The sequence below is a fragment of the Ornithorhynchus anatinus genome, chromosome X4, assembly GCF_004115215.2.
Source record: "Ornithorhynchus anatinus isolate Pmale09 chromosome X4, mOrnAna1.pri.v4, whole genome shotgun sequence".
Lineage (NCBI taxonomy): Eukaryota > Metazoa > Chordata > Mammalia > Monotremata > Ornithorhynchidae > Ornithorhynchus > Ornithorhynchus anatinus.
In genome coordinates this window covers 3221669-3245070 of record NC_041752.1, presented here as the reverse complement: position 1 = coordinate 3245070, position 23402 = coordinate 3221669, and the positions used below count along the sequence as shown (strand labels likewise).

Here is a 23402-nt window from a genome sequence, read left to right as displayed (position 1 = left end):
CTTGTCGGGGAAAATCTAGGACACAAAAGAACCTTGGACCTTTCCTATGGAAAATCCTCTCCACAAATCCCCATGTTCTGACCACCCGAGGCTAGCTGATATGTAGAGAGGAAGAGATTTTTTCAGTAACTGTCAAGTGCCACGCAGTTACCATTTTCTCATCTCCTCCAAACACATCTCCCCCTTTCCCGCCTCTCTCTCTCTCTCTCTCTCTCTCTCACACACACACACACACACACACACACACAGAGTCAGATAAAGCCACCCAAGCTTTTCCCCAAAGGCCAAGATTATTACCTGCCCAGGACCAAGCCACACACTCCTCTGTACCTTCCCAGGAACTTGATATAGTGATCAAGCACTTAGTACAGTGCTCTGCATGCAGTAAGTGCTCAATAAATACCAGTGATTGGTTGATTGATTCATTGACTTAATGACAAAGAGACTAGGGTTGAAGAGAGAAGATTGAATGTGTTGGCGGGAGCGGGAGGGGAATATTGAATTCATTAATTCATTCAATTGTATTTATTAAGCATTTACTGAGTGCAGAGCACTGTACTAAAGGCTTGGGAAAGAACAATACAACAATAAATAGTGATCACAACGAGCTCACAATCTAGAGGGGGGAGACAAACATCAATACAATAAATAAAATTTCCTCAATCTGGAAAAGGTGGAATGAACTGGGAGAGCTTGGAGGTGGGAGGCATGGAGAGAAGGTATAAAGGGCAGAAGAACTTGTCCGGTTCTAGGTTCCAAACTAAATCCTCACCTTCCCTAATCATAATTCTGGTATTTGTTAAGTGCTCATTATGTTTCAAGCACTGTGGTAGATACAAGACACCCAGCCCGGCCCAGAAATATGAGGGAGAACAGGTATCAAATCCCCATTTTACAGGTAAACAAATTGAGGCACAGGGAAGTCAAATGACTTGCTCACTGTCCACTGCAGACAAATGGCATGAGAAGCAGCATGGCGTAATGGAAAGAGCACGAGCCTGGGAGTCAGAGGACCTGGGTTCTAAACCCAGCTCCGCCCTTTATCTGCAGCGGGGCCGTCGGAAAATCACTTAATCTCTCTGTACCTCAGTTACCTCATCTGTAAAATGGAGAGTAAGCCTGCGAACCTCACGTGGGGCATGGATTGGGTCCAACTTGATTAGCTTTTACCTACCCCAATATTTAGTACAGTGCCTGGCACGTAATAAGCGCTTAACAAGTATCATTTAAAAAGTGGCAAAATTGAGATAATAACCCAGGTCCTCTGATTCCTAGTTCTGGGCTGGTTCCCCCTGGCCATGCTGTTTCTTCAGCATTTCCAGGGGCAGTCATTCGCTCTCCCTCCCTCCTCTTCCATCAGCTCATCTGTCCCCTTCTTCTCAGTCCACAGTCTCCCACCCACCTCTTTCTGTCTCACCCTTGACCTTCCTCCTTCCCCTCCCTTTTCCTCCTAATTCTAATAATGATAGTGGTGGTATTTGTTAAGCGCTTACTATGTGCAAAGCACTGTTCTAAGCCCTGGGGGGATCCAAGCTGATCAGGACGTCCCACGTGGGACTCACAGTTTTAATCCCCATTTTACAGATGAGGGAACTGAGGGACAGAGAAGTTAAGTGACTTGCCCACAGTCACGCAGCTGGCAAGCGGCGGAGTCGGGATTAGAACCCATGATCTCTGACTCCCAAGCCCGGAGTCTTTCCACTGAGCAACGCTGTTTCTCTATTCTCCCACTTCCCCGTCTGCCTTCCTAGTACCTGTTGGCTCTTTGGCCTCCTGCTCTTACATCCTCTTTCCTCTGCCTCTTTCGCCTATTCCCCCTCTCCCCTGCCCTCCCTTCTCCTCAGGGAGCTCTCCTCATCTCTTCCTCTCCTTCTGGCCTCTCTCCCCAATTCCAGGAGGGGGAAGGGGGCATCCTCCACCCCCAGCTATTTGGGGTGGGGGGGGAAGCCACGGTTTCCCCGTTGGTGTCTGGGTGAGACTACCAGCATGGGAAGCACCATCAGCGAAGCAGCCTGGCGTAGTGGCTAGACCACAGGCCTGGGAGTCAGAAGTCATGGGTTCTAATCCCTGCTCCTCCACTTGTCCGCTGTGTGACCTCGGGCGAGTCGCCTTACTTCTCTAGGCCTCAGTGACCTCATCTGGAAAGTGGGGATGGAGACTGGGAGCCCCGTGTGGGACAGGGACTGTGTCCAACTCAATTGGCTTGAACCCACCCCAGCGCTCAGTACAGTGGCTGGCACGGTCACTCATTCATTCAATCGTATTTAGTAATAGTAATAATGGCATTTGTTAATAATGTTGATATTTGTTAAGCGCTTACTACATACAGGGTATTCAGGTTGTCTCACGTGAGACTCACAGTCTTCATCCCCATTTTACAGATGAGGGAACTGAGGCCCAGAGAAGTGAAGTGACTCGCCCACAGTCACACAGCTGACAAGTGGCAGATCCGGGAGTCGAACCCATGACCTTTGACTCCCAAGCCCGGGCTCTTTCCACTGAGCCACGCTGTTTCTCAGCTGTTAGACTGGTGAGGCCGTCACTGGGCAGGGATCGTCTCTACCTGTTGCCGAATTGTACATTCCAAGCGCGTCGTACAGTGCTCTGCACATAGCAAGCGCTCAACAAATACTATTGAATGAATCTGTTAAGCGCTCACTACGTGCCAAGCACCCTTCTGAGCGCTGGGGCAGATACGAGGTCATTAGGTGGTCCCACGGGGGGCTCCCAGTGTTAATCCCCGTTTTACAGATGAGGTAACCGAGGCCCAGAGAAGTGAAGTGACTTGCCCCAAATCACACAGCTGACAGGTGGCGGCTGACTACTGAGCGCCTACCGTGGGCAGAGCACTGTACTAAGCGCCTGGAAAGTACAATTCGGCATTAAACAGAGCGCTGCGTGGCTCAGTGGAAAGAGCCTGGGCTTCGGAGTCGGAGGTCATGGGTTTGATCCCCGGCTCTGCCACTTGTCAGCTGTGTGACTGTGGGCGAGTCACTTCGCTTCTCTTTGCCTCAGTTCCCTCATCTGTAAAATGGGGATTCACTGTGAGCCTCACGTGGGCCAACCCGATGACCCTGTATCTCCCCCAGCGCTTAGAACAGTGCTCTGCACCTAGTAAGCGCTTAACAAAAACCAACATTTTGATACTATTATTATTATTATTATCGGGGGGGGGAGGGGGTCCACCCCGAGTGTCCGTGGCCCATGAATAATAATGTTGGTATCTGTTAAGCGCTTACTAGGTGCAGAGCACTGTTGTAAGCGCTGGGGAAAGCCTCCCAAACCTCTTTTCCGGCCCTCCCCCCTCGAGCCCTCACCGTCTCCCCTGCATCCTCCTCCTCCCTCTCCTTCCCCCGCAGATCCCGCCTCTCCCTCCCCGGTCCTCCCCCTCCGGCAAGCCGGGTTGCCTCTGGAGGAGGGCGGGCGGGCGGACTGGCTGCCGGGCGGCCCCCGGACGTGTACATGAGCCCGTGGGACCGCGTGTGCACGCGTGCGTGTGCATGACGCGCAGGAGGGGAGGGCGGCCCGGTTCCCTCGGCTGCTGGCGGCGGCCCCGGCGGCCGGCGGCGGCCTCGGCGGCATGGACAGTCTGCTGGACAACCCCGTGCGGGCCGTGCTCTACCTGAAGGAGCTGACGGCCATCGTGCAGAACCAGCAGAGCCTCATCCACACCCAGCGCCAGCGCATCGACGAGCTGGAGAGGCGCCTGGGCCACCTGAGCGCCGAGAACCGCAGCCTGTGGCAGCAGCAGCAGCAGCAGCAGCAGCAGCAGCAGCAGCCTCCGCAGCAGCCGCAGCCTCCGCAGCAGCCGCAGCCTCCGCAGCAGCCGCAGCCGACGGAGGGCCGGGCCTCCCCCGCGGCCCCGGGCCCGGCCGGAGGCCCGGAGGAGGACGGACAGCTCCCGCCGTCGCTGCAGAACCAGGGCCAGTTCCCGGGGCGGCCCCAACCGGGGACCGGCCGGGCGGCCTCGCACCTGCGGCCTCCTCCGGGCCCCGCCACGCCCCCCGGGGAGCGGGACGGGGACCGACCACCCGGTTGTTGCGCCGCTGCTGCGGGTCCCCCGGCCCCCTCCGCCTCCGTCTCCTCCTCCTCCTCCTCCTCCTCCACCGGGCCCGGGACCCTGGTCCAGCCGAAAGCCCCCGCCGCCCTGGCCAAGGGCGCCCTGAGCCGGAGACCAGAGTGAGTGCGGGCTCGGAGGAGCGGGGAGCCCGGCTCCCTGGAGCCTCGGGGAGGAAAGAGGCCGGGGAGGCCGGAAAGATCGGGATGGAGGGGGGAGGGTGGGCCCGGGAGCACCCCGGACCGTCCCAGGAGGTAAACCGAGGAGCGGGAGAGTCCGGGGTAGGACCACAGGGGTGTGGGGCGACTCGACGGGGGGAGGGGGCGACCCGGAATGTCCCCCCACCCCGGCAGAGATTTCTCTCTGGGGCCCGTGAGGAGGAAACTTAGCTGGAGTTGGGAATGGGCTCTCTCCCGGGAGCAGGAGATCGATTGTGTATGGGGGGGTGGGGGGGGGGGGGGTGGGGGGGTTTGCATGGAAGCGTCTATGTGTATGGATGCCCCTGTTGACTTGGGGGGTTCGTGGATGAGGTTGGGGAGCTTTCTGGCCTCTGGGCCCGGGTGTGCGTGCGTGGCCGTGTTTGTGAATGTGTGTTTGCTTGGGGTCTGTGTGTGTGCAGGATGAGAGCGTGGAAGGGGGAGGAGGAGGAGGAGGAAGAAGAGGATGTTTTGCAAACGGGCTTGGCGTTTGGTAGCTGTAGGTGCAGGAGGCGAATGCAAACAGGGACCCGCACAGCCAGGGGGAGGCCGATTGCTGGTTGGGGGGGGAAAGAGGCCGAAACCAAGGCTCCCCCGCCCCGGTCCCCCGCCGCCACACGGGTGACCCTGTCCGGGGAGCCGGCTCGCCTCCTCGGACCCGGGAGAGCCCGGCTCCCCTCTGGACCCAGGGGAGAGCAGAGAGGTGGGAAGGGAGGGAAGGAGGAACGGAGAGACTGGGGGCGGGGGGCGATCAGCCAGGAGGGAGGACTCGCTCCGCCCCGTCTCCCCACCAGATAGGTGATGTGAGGACCGCGTGGTAGGGGGCTTCTGGGCCAAGTGGCGTCTCGACAGCTCAAAACCTGCTCCTCCCCCTGTCTGTGGGAGAGGGGAGCCCCGGGCTCGGGTGCAGGGGGGTGAGGGGGTGCCAGGAGAGGCCTCTCGGGACACCCGGACCACCTTTGGGATCGATCTGACCTCGTGACACTTGGGCCCCCATGTGTGTGTTGGGGTGGGGGGGGCTTTGACTGATTTTATCTTCCCTTACCCGATCGACGAGGGAAATTAAGGGTGGGAGAAAGTCCAGGACCTTTTAGGGTCCTGGGATCGATCAAGCGATCAATCAGCGGCATTTATTGAGCTCTCACTGTGTGCAGAACACTGTACTAAGCACTTGGGACAGTCCAATATTACAGAGCTTACAGTCTAGGGGACCGCTGGGTCTGGTTGAGGGTGAGGGGGAACGCTGGAGAAAGCCCAGGTAGGGTCATATAATGCTGCTCGCCCCTCCTCCGGCTCCTCCATAATAATAATAATCATCATTATGACATTTGTTAAGCGTTTACTATATGCCAAGCGATGTTCTAAGCGCTGGGGTAGATACAAGGTAATCAAGTAGTCCCACGCGGGGCTCACATTCTTAACCCCCATTTTACAGATGAGGTAACTGAGGCCCAGAGAAGTGAAGTGGCTTGCCCAAGGTCACACAGCAGACAAGTGGCGGAGCCGAGATTAGAAACCAGGTCCTCTGACTCCCAAGCCGTACTCTCGAGTGAATTGCCCCCTGCTCTTCCTTAGGCCTCTGCTAGGGTCAGCCCACAGACGGGGGCTTGGGGGCTCCAGGCCCTTCTGGCTATCAGGACACCCTCCTTCCGTGTCATGAAGCGAGAAGGGGGCGAGGGGAGTCAGTAGGGTCTCCCCGAGCCAGGTTCAAGAGACGTTTTGAGTACTTTTCCAGGTTCGACTCCCTCTCGTGCATCATGGGGTTGGGGGGAGAGCAGCCTCGTTGCTCTGGAATGAATCCCCTTCCCCCTATTAATCAAGGGTATTTATTGAGCGTTTACCGTGTGCAAAGCGCTGAACTAGGCGCTTGGGAAAGTTCAATTCGATAGATTTAGTAGGCCCAATCCCTGCCCACAAGAAGCTTCCAGTCCAGAGGGGGAGACAGAAGTTAAAATAAATTACAAGGAGGGGAAATGGCAGAAGTAAGGCTAAATCGTAAGCGGTAACTTAAGCTCGATATGGGCAGGGAAAGTGTCTGTTAATTCTGTTTGCATTGTACTCTCCCAAGCGCTTAGTACAGTGTTCTGGATATAGTAAACCTTCAATAAATACGATGGATGACTTATGATATATACGCGTAAGTGCTGTGGGCCTGAGGGTGAGGTGACTATTCAAGTGCATAAAAGGGACAGATCCGAGGGGATAGGCGATGCAGAAGGGAGCTGGAATAGGGGAGATGAGAGCTTAGCTGGGGAAATCCTCTTGGAGGAGATGTGATTTTAGGAGGGCTTTGAAGATGGAGAGAGTGATGGTCTGTCGACTATGAAGGGGGAGGGTTCCAGGCCAGGTAGAAGGGGTTAAGGGGGAAAGGGGAAAGATGTGGGAAAGGAGTCGGCGGCGAGAAAGACGAGATGGAGTCCCAGAGAGTAAATCGGCTTTGGAGGAGCCAAGAGTGAGGGCGGAACTGTAGTGGGAAAGCAGGGAGGTAGGGTAGGAGGGGAGAGCTGGTTGAGTGTCTTAAAGCGATGGTGAGGAGTTTTTGTTTGATGCGGAGCTGGCTTCCCCCCTCATCTCCCTGCAGGATAGTAACCAAATAACCAAGAGGCAGAAGGAGGGAGGGGGACGGGGCAGGAAACCTTGGAAATCTCATTTGCCTGAGGAGGGTCTACTGATCACGAAGGGGTTACCGACACCCCCCCCCCCCCCCCCGATGCCCCCTAGGGAAGTACTGGGAGGTGTTCAGTCCAGGGCGTCCCCCACCTTCCATCCTTCCTTCTCCCCCTCATTCAATCAATCGATGGAATTTATTGAGCGCTTACTGTGCTAAATGCTCGCAGTGGACAGTATAACGAGCTTACAGGCTAGAGGGGGAGACAGAAATTCAAATAAATGACGGCTATGGACATAAATGCCGTGGGCCTGAGGATGGGGAAATAAAGGGTATAAATCTAAGTGCAAATCCCCTCGTGGCCCTCTGAGTTTGTTTTTTTTTGGGGGGGGGATTCCAGATTCCCGGCTTCATCACGGGTTGAAAGCTATTTATGCTGACCACTCCTCGCCCCTCCCCTTCTCATGTATTCAGTCGTATTTATTGAGTGCTTACCGTGTGCAGAGCACTGTACTAAGCCCTTCTCTGCCCCTCCCACCTCCACTCTGCCCCCACTCACGGGGCAGCAGTCAGAATTGGCCTTGGGAAGGATCTGGCTGGATTCACTTGCTCTCCAGGACCCACAGGGGCTCACCGGGAGTATGGGGGGGGTCTCTCCTCAGGTTATACTGTTCCTGGAGACGTTTGCCCCCTCCTCAACCCCTCAGTGCGGGGATTCTAGAGCACCCAGACTCAAAGAGGAGGGTGGGGAAAGGTTGAGGAGAGCAGGAAGAAGCAAGGGAGGTGAGCCCCCCAAAGTGAACTTTGGGTTAAGGTCTCTGACCTCACAACTGTTCACACGCCAAACTGATTGGGCTGGCAACCAAACCTAGAGAGGCTGGGACGAAAGCCCTGAGGAAATGCCATACCAGATATCTGGGGTACAAGAAGAAGTAATTTAGGGTGCAAGACTTCTAATTGGCAAGACAAGGGAATGCAGAGTGCCAAAGAGATCAGGTGAAAAGGGAAAGAACAAATAATCAATCATTTAATGGTATTTACTGAACTCCGAACACGTAAAGAATACTATATTAAGCTCTTGGGAGAGGATAATAGAATTAATAGACATGATCCCTTCCCACAAGGATCTTACAGTCTAGAGGGGGAGCTAGATTTGAAATGAATTACAGCTAGAGGAAATGGCAGAGTATAAGCCTATATATAAGTTGTCTTTTTTGGGTGGGGGGGCGATGGAGTTAATAGTATCTGTTAAGCACTGACTATGTACCAGGCACTGTACTAGGCGCTGGGATAGACAAGCCAGTCAAATTGGACACAGTCCATGTCCCACATGGGCTCACAGTCTTAATCCCCATTTTACAGATGAGGTAATAGACGTAAGTGAAGCGATTTGTCCAAGGTCTCACAGCAGACAAGTGGTGAAACCAGGATTAGAACCCAGGTCCTTCTGACTCCCAGGCCGCTCTGATAACAGCTGGGAGTCAGTACATAAAGACTAAAAAACAAGAGACGGCAGAAGGGCTGAAGTGGATAATCAAAGAAAAGGGCCAGAAAGGAGGAGGTGTGAACAGGGAAGACCTTCTGAAGGAGGTGGCCTCTTTGTGTAAAAAGCTGTGAAAAAGGGAGGTAGGAGGGGGGAGGACGTTACAGGTCCCAGGGGAGTTGCCCACATCTGGAAGGAAATGGTGATCAGGGATGGGAGGGGGAGAGGCTTGGGGGGATTTACACCCCCTCTATCCGAGCATCTTCCAAGCAGTAGGGAGTCCTCTAGACTGTAAGAATGTTGTGGGCAGGGAATGTGTCTGTTACATTGTTACACTGTATTCTCCCAAGCGCTTAGTAAGCTCTCAATAAATACGATTGACTGACAGACTTACCGTAGGAGCAAGCTACATTCCGGTAGAGAGGCAGCATGGCCCAGTGGAAGGACCACGGGTCTGGGAGTCAGGAGACCAGGGTTCTAATCCCAGCCCTACCACTCACCTCCTGTGCCTCCGTTTCCTCATCTGTAAAATGGGGATTCCGTAGGTGTTCTCCCTCCATCTTGGGCCGTGGGATAGGGATTGTGTCTGTTCTGATTGCATCGTATCTGCCCCAATCATTCCATCAACCCGTAGTATTTACTGAGCACATAGTGTGCGCACTGTAGAAAGTGCTTTCCCCAGTGCTTGGAACATAGTAAGTGCTTAACACATCATCATCATTATTATTATTAGCTTGACCTTGCTAATAATACACACCTCCTTCATCCCTTCAAACTGCTTCTCCCCAGTTTTGCAGAAAGGCAAGAAGAGAGGTCCCTTGAGGCGGGCGAGAGGAGAAGGGCCAAGCTGTGGGCCCGTGGGTAGGAACCCAAGAATTCGGGCTCCCAGCCCTCCCCCCACAAGGAGCTCTTAGCTTGGCATGGAGGCGGTTTGTGGGTCTCGGGGTGTGTGTGTGTGTGTGTGTGTGTGTGTGTGTGTGTGTGTGTGTGTGTGTGCGTGCTCCCTCTCCAGGGACCACTCGCTCAACCCGGCGGCGGCTGGTCAGGCCACTTACATAACGGAGGAGGGCCACGCCTGGCTGGCTTCTGCAGAGGGGCCACAGCCCCCGCCACGGCCGAAGCCCCCCTCCCCCAGCCACGGTCACCTCTGAGGGCTGGGAGCGCTGGGGGCTGCGAGGCCCAGGGGCCTGCGGGATGTGGGATGGCCGGGGGCGGGGGGTTAGGAGGTGGGGGTCGAGGAATGTTGGGGACTGGGGTGGCTAAGGGGCTGGAGGATGGAGGCGAAGGAGGTGGGGAGATGGAGGGTTGGGGGTAGGGTTTGCCGGGGCCTTGGGAGGCTGGGATGTGAGACTGGAGGGCTAGAAGTTTGGGAGGCTGGAGCCTGGAAGCTGGGGGGGGCTGAGGGCTGAAGCACCGGCCATTTGCTCCAGCCTTGGTTGTAGGGAGGAGGGGGTGCTTGAAGAGAGAGGGAGGGAGGATCCCCCACTAAGGGAAAGGAGGATTTTGGAGTCCAGAATTGTGTCCCTGGGTTATACACACTCCCTGCCCCCCTACTTTGCTCTAAATCTCCCCCTTGACCTCCTTTTCCCTTCTCACCCCCCTTCCACCCCTCGACAGCATCTTCCGGCTCTGTTGGCCAGGCAGAGAGACCACCCAGAGCCCCCCAAGCCCGGCATCCCAATCAACGAAACACAGATCCAGAACGTGCTGTTCTTTCCCACCCTCGCCCCCACTTTTCCCCAGAATCTTTCCACAACCCCCTCCACTCAAGTCCTTCTCCCATCCAGAAGAACTGGTCTTCTGGTCTCGTCCTCTCTCAGTGTCCCAGTATTTCATTCAGTGGTACGTATTAAACGCCTAGGGTGTGCAAAGCATTATACTAAGCGTGGGAGAAGCGTATATTAAGGGGTAAATAAGATGGGGTCCCGGCCCTCGGGGAGGTTCATAATCTAAGAGGAGGGGCTGGGAGACTGGAGAGGAAATAGTGAAAAGTAATAACATTCCATTGAGGAACAGATATCCGGAATTCCACTGGGTATTGGATACCAGTGCTCCAAAAGGGATTGATTAACCGGTACTCCTCTGGGCACCAGATACCCGCTATTTCATGGGGTGTGAGATAGAGGTATTCTAATGGAGACTAATTACCCAGTCTTCCCCTGGGAACCAAATAGCCAGTATTCCATGGAGTGTCAGATACTGGCATTTTAATGGAGACTAATTCCCCAGTATTCCACTGGGAACCAAATATTTCATGGGGTATCAGATACAGGTATTCTCATGGAGACTAATTACCCAGCATCCCATTGTAACCAGGTACTCTACTGGGTGTTGGATAATTGTAGTCTAATGGAGACTAATTACCATTCCCCTGGAAACCAGATACCTAATATTCCACTGTGTGTTAGATAATAATGTTGGTATTTGTTAAGCGCTTACTATGTGCAGAGCACTGTTCTAAGCGCTGGGGTAGATTAACAGGATAATCAGGTTGTCCCACGTGAGGCTCACGGTCTTCATCCCCATTTTACAGACGAGGTAACTGAGGCACAGAGAAGTGAAGTGACTTGCCCACGGTCCCACAGCTGACAAGCGGCAGAGCCGGGATTCAAACCCATGACTTCTGACTCCCAAGCCCGGGTTCTTGCCACCGAACCACGCTGTTAGATACTGGTTTCTAATAGCGGCTGATTACCTAGCATGCTACTGGTTACCGGATATCCAAGACTGGGTGTTTGAAGCCACCCAGTATTCCAACAGTATTCTGTCAGTATTCCAACAGAGACTGATTAATCGATTAATCAGTTGTATTTTTTGAGAGCTCACTGTATGCAGAGCACCGAGCACTTGGGAGAGGACAATAATAACGTTGGTATTTGTTAAGCGCTTACTATGTGCAGAGCACTGTTCTAAGCGCTGGGGGAGATACAGGGTAATCAGGTCGTCCCACGTGAGGCTCACAGTCAATCCCCATTTTACAGATGCGGTAACTGAGGTACAGAGAAGTGAAGTGACTTGCCCACAGTCACACAGTTGACAAGTGGCAGAGCCGGGAGTCGAACCCATGACCTCTGACTCTGAAGCCCACGGTCTTTCCACTGAGCCACGCTGTGGAGTTAGTAGATACACTCCCTGCCCTCCAGGAGCTTTCAGTCTGAGCAGAGCTCCAAACTCTGCTGGCCGTACCCCCATGTCGCTATCTGTTGCCGATTTGTACATTCCAAGCGCTTAGTACAGTGCTCTGCACATAGTAAGCCCTCAATAAATACTATTGAATGAGTAAATGAATCCCATCCCAGGCCCCCCAGGCAAGGGGAAGAACTGTCGAGGCAGCCGTTCTGGGTTTCCCTGAGCTCCGGGGTTTGGTCTCCACTTTTCCAGCAAGGCTTGCGGCTCTTTGGGGACCTCGGTGTTCTCATCTGTTCAAAGGACTCCTCGGCCTTTCTCTGCAGCGATCAGACTTCATTCATTCAACAGTATTTATTGAGCGCTTACTCAGAGCACTGGACTGAGCGCTTAGAATGGACAATTCGGCAACAGAGAGAGACCGTCCCTGCCCAACGACGGGCTCACCTTAGGTTAGGGTTGCTAGGCAGGCCTCGAGATGCAGCAGGGAGGCTCGAGGTGGGACGAAAGGATGGACCTCCCAACCTTGGAGGATGGGAAGGGAGGCTGGAGAGGGGCAGGCCAGGAAGGAGCAGCTCCCTTCGGCTTCGAGGCTTCTCTGGGCCCGAGCCCGGCCTCCGCCCGAGGAAACCCCCCTCCCTCCACCCTCAGCCGCTCCTGGGAGCTGCGTGGGAGGGAGGGAGCGAAGCACAGTCATGATTGCAGCTGTGCGTGCCAGCCGAGCGAAGCCCCTGACAGCCTGGATTCTCCCAGGCTCCCCGTCTCCATCACCACCAGCAGCAGCAGCCGAGCAAAGCCCCTGACAGCCTGGATTCTCCCAGGCTCCCCCACTGCACAATCACACACGCACACACACACTAGCTAAAAGCCCCGGGGACCCCGGATTCTCTCAGGTTCCCCATCTCCCCTGCCCTCCCACACCTCCACCAACAGGCAAGCAAAGCCCCCGACAGCCTGGATTCTCCCAGACTCCCCTCCCTACACACACAAACACACACGCACACCTAGCAAAAAGCCTCTGACAGCTCAGCTTCTCCTAGTTTCCGCCCCCCAGTCAACATACACCCCAGCAAAGTCCCTAACACTCTGGATTCTTCTAGACTCCCCCACTACACACAAACACACACACACACACACACACACACACACAGGTACCAAAGGGTAAAATTCAATTGAGCTGCACTGGCTTCGGTCCAGCTCTGGCATTAGCCTCCCTGCAGTATTGGGATGCCCGGGGAGGGAAAGGGAGCACCATGGTCTTCCCGCAGGCTCTAGCATCAAATATTTAGTGCCAGGGTCCAGGCTGTTGGTTTGGAGACCCTGTGGGGATGTGGGGAGGATCAGGGGGTGTTGGGAGGGGTGAGCATGGAAAGACTGAGGGCACAGGTGTGTGTGAGCCTTAGTCGGCGGGGTGGGGGTGAAGGGATGTGAAAAATGGGCCAGTGTGCAGTCACACATACATGTTTGTAGTCATGTGTGTATGTACATGCCTGTGTGCGTGTGTATATGAACGCCTTTGTATATTGGGGGTAAGGACATGGGACTATATGAGCATACTAAATGAACACCATCGATTGACTGACGGAGTGTCACACGTGTATAGGGCAGTGGGCGGCTTTGCCCCGTGCCCAGCCTGGGCTGGGGCTCTGATCTCTGACCTCTGACCTCTAACCCGTGCCTCTTGTTGCAGGAATGAGACGGTGCTGCACCAGTTCTGCTGCCCGGCTGCTGACGCAGAGCAGAAACCCTCGCCCCAAAGGTGGGAATCTTGGCACACGGTCGCTCCCCTCCATCCATTCTCTAATCCCTTTCTCCCTCCCCCCGGCTCCCGCTTTTTCCTTCCCTGAATTCATTTTTCACTCTGGGATTATCTTCCCCCCTTCCTCCTCCTCTCCCTCCTCTTCCTCCTTTTCTTCCTCCTCTTCTTTCATCTCCTTCCCTTACTTCTCCTCTCCCTCGTCCTCCTTCTCCTTCTCCTTTTTCTCCTCCTCATCATAGTGGTATTTAACACACGCTTACAGTGTGAAACGCACTACACACTAAGCACTGGGGTAGTCACAAGATAGATTGGACAGAGTCTAGTCCACACAGGACTCACAATCTGAGAAGGCTCCATTCCTCTCCCTGCCTCCTCTTCCCCCACTTAGCTGTTCACCTAATCGATCATATAGGATTTATTGTTCATTCATTCATTCAATCATATTTATTAAGCGCTTACTGTGTGCAAAACACTGTATTAAGCACTTGGGAGAGTACAGTATAACAATAAACTGACACATTCCCTGCCCATAACGAGCTTCCAGTCTAGAGGGGGAGAGAGCCATTAATAGAAATAAATCAATCAATTACAGATATTGAGCATCTACTATGTGTAGAGAGCTTTAACGGGGCCTTAGAGAGTGTTAGAATGGCAACTGAGCGGGATAAATGAGGGTCTCTCATCTGTGCTTCCTGAAGCTAGAGGAAACACCCGTCCCATCAATCAATCAAAGATATTTATTGAGCTCTTACTGTTTACAGAGCACCTTACTAAGCACTTGGGAGAAAACAATATAACAGATTTGGATGATATGTTCCCTGCCCACGGGGAGTTTACAGTGCGGTGGGGGAGGGAGACATTAAAATAAATTTCAGATGTGTATATAAGTGTTGAGGGAGTGAGGGTGGGATAAATAAAGGGTGCAAATCCTAGTGAGAGGATGACTCAGAAGGGAGAGGGAGTAGGGGAAAGGAGGGCTTAGTTGCAGAAGGCCGTTTGGAGATGGGATTTCAATAAGACTGTTTTCCTGGGGACTCTTTCTTGCTTCCTGGTATATATAAATATTTTAGACTCTACTACTTCCCTTATCTGTAATTTATATTGATGTCTATCTCCCTCTGTAGGTTGTAAGTTCCCAGTGAGCAGGGATCACATCTTACCAACTCTGTTATGTTGTCCTCTCTCAAGCGCTTAGTCCAGTCCTCTGCACACAGTAAGTGCTCAATAAATCCGATTGATTGACTGATTAGCAGCCAAGTTGTCAAGACTGTGACAGCTTTCCATCGCCCCAGCAGGCCGCCCCCTCTCTGGGACTGGGGGGTTTCTTGAGCCTCAACCAGGTGGGCTTTGTGGGCAGGGAGACGGCTGCACAGAAATGACCCACAAGTCACTGGGTTTCTGGCGTTTCACCTGATTTGGGCCTTTTTCTTCTTCATCGGCTTGTCTGTCTCCCTCTTCCTTCCCCTTCTCCCTCCTTTCTACCATCCTCTCTCCGCGGACCCTCCTGACCCCCCAAAACTCCATCCGTTGGGAGAAATGGGACGAGAGTCTGATTAGCGCTGTTCACAAGTTCACGAGTTTGCTTCTACCCACCCTGGAGGAAGCAGTAGCTTTGCCTGACTAGTTTCCTCCATAAGGAGAATCCATCTAGGGCCAGTCAGGTCCCAGGGAGGGTTTGGGGGGGGTGCTGAAATGATCCAAGTGGGCTGTCTGAATGGAGCAACCTGATCAGATGACTGCCTCCTCTCCTGTTCACTCTGCGGGTGCAGACCCCGCTACCCAGATGGAGTTTTCCCAGGCAGGACAGGTTAGTCAGGTCATTTACTCCTGCTTCAATAAAGAAAGGGGGAATTTTCCGTTCTAATGATCATGATTCATTTCTGTAAACTCCCTGCTTCCCTCAGATGGATCTGTACTGTCCCCCTTGCTTTGCCCCTCCACTAAACTATCTCCTATCTCATCTGAAGGCAGGGTTCAAAGCCCAAGGAAACAGGGAGACCGGTCCATGGAATAATGTTCCCTTCCCAAACCAGGCCAGCTCCCCGCTTCCTGGAGGGTCAGAAAGGAGTGAGGTTTTGCTAGGGAGGGAAGGAGAGATCTCAATCACTTGGGCAGGTAGGAAATTGAGAGTCAGAGGTGGAGTAGGAGGGAGGCCTGGCCATCAGGCAGACCCTTGACCCCAGGAAGGAGGACCTGGATGGTGGGTGGGAAGAAGGGGAAGGAACTAGAGAAACAGGAGCTTACAGGATTAGGAAAGAGGCGAGATGTGGAGCCAGGGCAGAGAGCACACTCCCTTTCAAAGTCCCCCAAGGGTAACTCTGCAGTTTGGCGTTTCTAAGGGCTTGGCCCAATCTGATTCCCAACACCCCAGCCCAGTCTCCTGGCCCTCCCCACTCCCCACTGCCCTTTCACGTAGCCAGGGCTTAATGAGGCTTTCTGCTCAACCTGCTTATCTTACAATCAAGGTATTTATTGAGCACTTATAGTGTGCAGAGCACTGGAATAAGCACTTGGGAGAGTTCAGTACAAAAGAGTAGGTATAGTCAATTCCCACAAAGAGCTTAAAGATGCACTGTTTTGCCCAGAGTAAGAGCTCGATAAATACTATAGATTGACTGAGGGTGGGAGTGGGAGACAGAGGAGAGAGTGGAGGATGGTTGGAGCCTGGGATGTTTTTGGGAGGAGCAGGGGGGAAGGCATGTTAAAAGCCCACCCAGAGAGCCAGAGAAAGGACTACCCTGTAGGTATCCAAGTGGCTTGCTGTGATGGAGGTGCCCACTGCAAGGCAAGATGGAGGGAGAAACTTCCATTTCCCAGCAGGCTTTGTGGCCCGTCCTTTGCGTCAGAGAAATGAGTGGAAATGAACAGGAATGGGAAGAGTGGAGTATGGAAGGAGAGGCCAGGAGTAGTTGGGGATTTGGTCAGTAGTCCAGCTGTCCATCTGTCCGTCCCTGTCTCAGTCACTCTCAGCTCCGGCCTGTGGTGTCTCAAAGAGCTTTGTCCATTTGTCCATCTGGGCCTCCTTAAGCCGGGCCTGGGATGCTTTGGTGTCTGATGCCTGCCTGTCTGTTTGCTTGCCTGCTTGTTTGTCTGCCCGGTCTGTCTTTGTCACCCGTGGGGGTCTGCCTGCCCAGTTTTCAGCTGTCCTCCAAAGTCTGGGCAGGTCTGCCAGCTCCCCCCTCCCTGCAGGGCCCGGCCACCTTCTCTAGGCTTCTTCTGACCCCCGTCACTCCCTGACCACCGCCCCCCCCCCCGTCGCTGTCCACAGTGCTCACCCCACAACCTCACCACCTCAGGCTTCCCTAGGGCTAAGAGCACTCACTCTGAAGGGGTCCTCTCCTGGCCCAGCCTTCTGCCGCAGCTCCCACCCTCTACCCCCAGTGGGTGTCCACAGTGATGGTGGAGTTTTGTGAATTGAGGGTCCCAAAAGGGTCTGGAGTCGTTGCTTTTTCAGGAAAAGTGAGGCTCTCTCTGAGCAGCCTATCAGATTTCCCCCTACCAAACCAGCCTCCATCCAATTAGGGGTCCAGGGTCACAAGGTCTCAGGGAGTTTCCAAGGAAGCTTCCAATTGGTCCTCCAAAAGACCTCACTCGTGCCAAGATTCCTGAATTATCCAATCAGATCTCAAAGTTGATCCTCCCTAAATGTTCCGAAATTAGCCAATGAGATCTCAGTGGTGATCCAATCAATCAATCGTATTTATTGAGCACTTACTGTGTGCAGAGCACTGTATTAAGCATTTGGGAGAGTCCAATACAACAGATTTAGTAGACACTTTCCCTGCCCACAAGGAGTTTACAGTCTAGAGGGGAACCTCCCTAAGGGCTTCAGAATTATTCATTCATTCATTCAATCATATTTACTGAGCGCTTACTGTGTGCAGAGCACTGTACTAAGCGCTTGGGAAGTACAATTCGGCAACAGATAGAGAAAATCCCTACCCAACGATGGGCTCACAGTCTAGAAGGGCCTCTCGACTCCCATTTCCTCTGAGCTCCAAGAGATGGGATCAAGGCAGGGGCATAATCGTTGCAGTGGCACCTGAGGAATCCTGAGCAATTAAATCCTCACTCAATTCCTCTTATCGTCCAACCAGATCTCAGTGTGGCACTTTCTCCAGCTCCCCACCATTCCCAGCCTAGGTTAATCAACTGTGACTTCGTTAGAGGCCTCGCTGGTTGGAAGCTAGCAGGGCGGCCGACCAAACCAGCCCAGCTGAGCCCCCCACCCTGGCTGAGCCCCCCACTCTCCTCCCCATGGGGTTGTGGCTTTTCCTGGGCCTAAGCCGCTTACAGAGCCGGGACTAATCGGGAGTGGAACCGGAGAAGATCCTGGTTGTCAGCCAGAGGCTCAGCCTGGGGCAAGGGGGATTGCAGAACAGAACCAGGAGCCCCCACCCATTCCCTGCCCAAGGGAGAGGGGCGAATCCCAGGCCGGCAGGAGGGTCTTGGGGGCAATGGAGTATCATAGTACCTGTGACTCACTGTGGGTAAGAAATGTGGGGATGGAGCTTTCCTTTCATTTATTCAGTCTTACTGTGTTCTCAGAACTGGACTAAGTGCTTGGGAGAGTACAGTATAATAATAAAGAGACACATTCCCTGCCCAAAACGAGCTTACAGTCTATAGGCTGGCTGGGCCTCTGGAGAGAAAGAGGGGGCCTGGAGTGTCCAGGAAGCATAGGGGGGAGAGGGTCAGGTGGATGAGGAATATGCAGGAAGGATTGCAGGAAGTGTTTGGGGAAGTGTCAGTCAATTGTATTTATTGAGTGCTTATTGCATGCAGACTACTGTACTAAGCGCTTGGGGGAGTCCAAAATAACAATAAACAGGCACATTCCCTGCCCACAGTGAGCTCACAGTCTAGAGAGGGAGACAGATATTAATAGAAATAAACAAATGATTGGTATGGCCATAAGTGCTCGTGGGGCTGGGAGGGGGGATGAATAAGGGGAGCAAGTCAGGGCGACCCAGAAGGGAGCGGAAGAACATGGAATGTTCAGGAAGTATGTGAGGGAGGGGCATGGAATGATCAGGAACCATCAAGGGGGGAGGCCAGGAAGAGTGGTGAGGAAATGGACTGGAAGGGGGCCCCTGGGTGAGGGAGGGAAAGAGGAGAAGTCTCATTTCCTCTGAGCTCCAAGAGATGGCATCAAGGCAGGGGCATAATCGATGCAGCGGGAGCTGAGGAATCCTAAGCAATTAAATCCTCACTCAATTCCTCTTATGCGTCCAACAGCTGGGCTCTCCATTTGCTGGCGGCTAGAGAAGGCAGCGTGACCTAGTGGGTCGAAGTTGGGCCTGTGTGTCAGAAGGACCTTGGTTCTAATCCTGGCTCTGCCACTTATCTGCTGTGTGACCTCGGGCAAGTCACTTCACTTTTCTGGGCCTCAGCTACCTCATCTGTAAATTAGGTATTAAGAGCATGAGCTCCATAGGGGACAGGGACTGTGTCCAAGCCGATTTGCTCGTATCCACCCCAGTGCTTAGTACCCTGCCTGGTACATAGTAAGCATTTAACAATTGCTATTAAAAAAAAAGGGCGTGAAGCTGTTTAACCCCTTGCCCGTCGCCATCCCCTATGTCCCATGATTTTTATGTGGAGCAATTGTGCCTCAGCAAATCAAGGAAATCCTAAGGTGGAATGGCCTTCCCTAGGGGAAACACAACTGTGAATGTGAGAAGGAGGAGAAAGAGGAGTAGGAGAAGGAAGAGAAGGAAAAAGAAAAGGAGAAGGAGAAGGAGAAGAAAGAGGAGGAGGAGCAGTTGGAAGGTGGGGGATAGTTGGAGAAAATGAAGGAGGAGGAGAAAGAGAAGGAGAAGGGAGAGAGGGAGAAGGAAAAAGAGGAAGGTGGGGAGGGCAGTGTAGCTGCTCCCCAGGGCCCTGGGGAAAACTAGAGATAAAGCGTCCGTTTCAGCTATCGGGGACGGGGTGGGGGTGGGGGCTGCTGAGAAACGGTGAGGCAGGAGAGCCACGTCTGTCTCCCTGCGAGGGATTTCTATTCTGGGAGCAGCCGCTGGAATCGTGTAAGGCCGGAGAGGTGGCTGTAGCGGAAGGTCGGAGGGAGGGAGGGAGGGGGCTGCTTTTGCGGGAGGCTGGGGGTGAGGAGGAGCAGGGCTGAGCAGATAGGGGGATCTGGGTTCATTAAGGACAGCGGATCGGTCCCCGGAGAGAAGCCCAGGGGTGGCCTCTGTTTCAGCCTGCCTCTAGGTGATGGGAGACCAGCCGAGGGCAGAGAAAGCATTGCCCACCTCCTCCCTCACCCGTTGCTCGTGCCAGGGGTGGGTACCAGATCCCTTTCCCTTTTGGCAGTAGTGTGATGGTTGGGGCCCCCAGGACTTCTGGATCTCAGAGGCCGGAAAAGATCCCTTGATTAAAACATGAAAAGGATCGGTCTGAAGGCAGGAGGATGGACTAGATGACTCTGAATGGCCCCGTGATGAGTTGACTGGCACCCTCTGAGCCCCAAGATGGGTGCTCCACAAATCTGGGGAGAAGAGAGGTAATTCTGAAGGGGCTTGGTCAAAGGAAGAGTGTGGGGGTGGAGTTGAGGGGGTGGAGAGTGGGGGGAAGGTGTCAGAGCAGTCGTGGACCTGGAGGGCTTGAGGGATGGGGGAGAAATATCAGTGGTTTCGAATAGGCCTGTGGAACCTGCTTTTAAGGTTAGGTCATCTGCTGCAGCCCAATTCCACTAAGTCCCACCTATCCAAGCGTAGCCTGGTGGGATGAACCTGAGCTGGCAAGTCAGGGAGTCCCCCGGTCCATCATGGGCCCGCTGCGTGACCTTGGGCACGTCGCTTAACCTCTCTGGACCTCTGTTTCCTCATGGGTAAAATGCAGAGAGATTGTGAGCCCCTTGGGGGACAGGGACTGTGTCCAGTCTCATAATCTTGTGCCTCCTGAAGTGCTTGGCATATAGTAGATATGCAATAAATGCCGCCAATTTTATTATGTTTTTTCCAGCCCGCTGTGTGACCTTGGGCAAGCCATTTTCTTTTCTGTGCCTCAGTTTTCTCATCGGTAAAATGGGGATTCATTGTCTGTTCTTCATCCTACTTTACACTGTGAGCCCCAGGCGGGACAGGGAGTGTATCTTGAACCTACCTTTGCATCGAACCCAAGCACTTAGCACAGTGCTCGATACATAGCAGGGGCTTAACAAACTGCAATTATCATTACTATTATTAGTATTGTAACACTGAGCCCCCAAGGAGGCAGCAGGGTCCGGAGGAACGAGCCTGGATCCGCTCCGCCAGTGCTGAGTGACCACTGGGCAAGTCCCCGAACCTCTCTGAGCCTCAGCTTTCCCATCTGTACTAATGGGTAGGGCAACCTGGGGCGAGGCTGCTGGGGACTGGCCGTGGTCTATGTGACATTACTAGTGGGAGCGGTTGGGTTTGCTGCTGCTCCCAAAGGCTCCAGGGCCAGTACCCGAAGGTCTTCTGGGCTAGCCCCATCCAGGCCACGTTTGCCGTCAACCCCCTACCACAAGCAAACACATCCCCCTCACCTCATTCTGCCACGGCTTTCCTCCCTGACTGCACCTACTGTGTGCAGAGCACTGGACTGAAAGCTCGAAGGCAAGAGTCCCTCAAGGAGCTTGCATTCTATGGCGTGCAGAGCACTGACCGAGCACTTGGGAGAGTATACTAGAGTTAGTAGACAAAATTCCTGCCCTCAAGGAGCTTACATCCTACAGCGTGCAGACACCGGACCGAGTACAAAGGAGTTAATAAACCCATCCTCAAGGAGTTTACGATCTACTTTGTGCAGAGCACTGTACTGAGCACTTGGGAGAGTCCAGTGGAGATAGTAGACACGATCCCCGTCCTCCGGGAGTTTATAGTCTAAAGGACCACTCCCCGGGCTAGCCCCCCCGCCTATCCAGTATCATCCCCGGGGGCGAGCTGAACCCCGTGCTAGGCAGGAGGTGCCCCTCCGCCCCCACCCCAACCGAGCACCGTTGCGTTTTGTTCACAGTGTGGACCCCTGCCGGGCCGGGGGCGCTCCCGAGGAACCAGCGGCGGCTGGCAGACCCAGTGGAGACGTGACGAAGGCCCCAGCCCGGGACCTGCAGGAGCAGGAGCAGGAGGAAGAGCAGGAGGAGGAGGAGGAGGAGGAGGAGGAGGAGAAGCGGCTGGGGGCGACGGGGGTCTCTCCCCCGGTGCCGAAGGCCAGCCTCCACCACACAGCCTCCCCAGGGAGGCAGCAGCGGGGCAGAGGGGCGGGCCGCTGCTCCCACAGTCCGGCCACCTCCGATTACGAGCTCTCCCTTGACCTAAAGAATAAGCAGGTACCGGTGGGGGCCGGGAAGCCGGGCGCTCCACCTCCACAGCCTCCCCGCTTGTCCCCCGGGGACCCCGGCTCCCTCCTGGGACCCTGCCCCACCGCAGCCTGCATTCACAGGGACCAACACAAGGCCGCACGTGTTTGCCGAGGGGTCCGAGGGGTCACCAGCTCAAGGGCCTTGCCGTTCCTAGTCCACAGGGGGCCCGGCCTCCGATTGATGGGTGGGCCCGCTGGCTTCAGAAGGGGACAGCAAGTCAGGGGATGGTGGTGTGTGGGTGTCCAGCTTGGGCGGGGTAGGGGGAAGGGGTGGAGGGGCTCATCAGAGAGGTCTTGCTCCCTGAGGGACCGCTCAGGTGCCCGGAGACTCCGGTGAGCCCGGCTAGCTGGGGCAGAACAAGCGGCACCTCGGGTGGCTGTTGGGAGCTTGCGGTGGTGTCTTTGTGTGTGTTTGTGTGTGTGTCTGCGTGTGGTGGGGTGTGAGCTTGGGGCCCTCCCTCCCCCCGCCTCCCACCACACTGATCTCGGGTTCCTCTCAGAACCTGGAGTAGCTGAGAATCCTTGACCCAGAAGGAGATGGACATAGAGTCTGTCCTCTGCCCCTCAGAGTGCCCACCCCCTCGCCCTCCATGTTTCCCTCTCCCCTGTCGTGCTTCCCTCCTGCTGTGTCTTCACCAGTTAGGCGGGCACTGGGATAGGTGGGGATGTCAGGGCATGGAGAGTAGGGGGAGACCGACTGGAGGAGTGTGGCCTGGGAGGACCCCCTTCATTCCCCCCATACTCGACCCCGTCCTGAGCCCATTGCAGGCACTTCTATAGAGCAGGCTAGGGGTGTGTCTGCAGCGGGCACCTGCCCACCACAGGAAGACACCAGGGAGGCTGGTCCTGGCACCCAAGAAGGGCCATCTGGCCCCGAGGGAGGTGACCTGAGCCTCGGGGGGAAGTGGGCAGGGTGCCAGGGCTGGGTTTTGGATCCCTGAACCTGTCCAGCTGGGCTCACCCCTGGCACTGGCATTGAGATGAGGAGTGCTCACTGACCCTGGGGAATGAAACTAGAGACTCAGTCTCTGACAACCCCTCCCCTCTTTGTCTAGCTGAGAGATAGGCTGGTGTAAGGAGGCGGTTACTTTTGATTCTTGAGTCTGGAAGAAGGAAGACACCCAATTTTTTCATCTCATCCTCCCCCCACTTCCCTGCTCTTCCCCCTCCTCTGCTTCCCACCTCCCTTCTCCATCCTTCCCCCCCCCCCCAGCTATCCATGCTCCCTGAGAGGGGGGGCTGGGAGGACAGAATAGGATGGGGGGCGGGGATGTCTGTCTTCTCTGGACAGTGGTTTCAGCTCCTAATAATAATAGTAATAAAAATAATAATAATAATGATAGGTGGTATTTGTTAAATGCTTCCTATGTGCCCAGCACTGTCCTAAGCACAGTTCCAAGATAATCGGGCGGGACAGGGTCCCTGCGCCATTTGGGGTTTACAGTCTAAGGAGGAGGTAGGGCAGGTATCGAATCCCCATTTTACAGATGAGGAAACTGAGGCCCAGTGATGCGAAGGGACTTGCCCAGGGACACACAATAGGGCAATGGCAGAGTCAGGATTAGAAGGCAGATCCTCTGACTCCCAGGTCCAAGCTCTTTCCGCTAAACTGCGCTGCTTCTCCTCGTTTCGGGTGCTTCAGGTTGTGCGGCAGAGAGGGTGGGTCTCCTCCCTTCCCCTCTTCCCCCCGCCTCCCCCACTCTTGCTCTCCCGCCTCCTCCGCCCCCCCCCCACCCCAAACCTGGACTGGCTGGTCCCCCCGGACCCCTCTGCCCAACCCGCTCCCCTTCGCCAAACCCACGCTAAGACTTGGCCTCCTTGATTCATTCATTCGATGGTATCTGTTG

General features: G+C 54.6%; 1 protein-coding gene across 1 annotated transcript in view; it reads left to right on the top strand.

Annotated features, from left to right (window-relative positions):
* Positions 1-3439: 3439 nt before the first annotated feature.
* IQSEC3 (IQ motif and Sec7 domain ArfGEF 3) overlaps positions 3440-23402 on the top strand; it is a 39597-nt gene continuing 19634 nt past the window's right edge. The window contains exons 1-3 of the mRNA XM_039910696.1: positions 3440-4179; positions 13162-13230; positions 21211-21523. Coding sequence (XP_039766630.1) covers positions 3581-4179; positions 13162-13230; positions 21211-21523 — 981 coding nt within the window. The 5' untranslated portion in view covers positions 3440-3580. The remainder of the gene's footprint in view (positions 4180-13161; positions 13231-21210; positions 21524-23402) is intronic.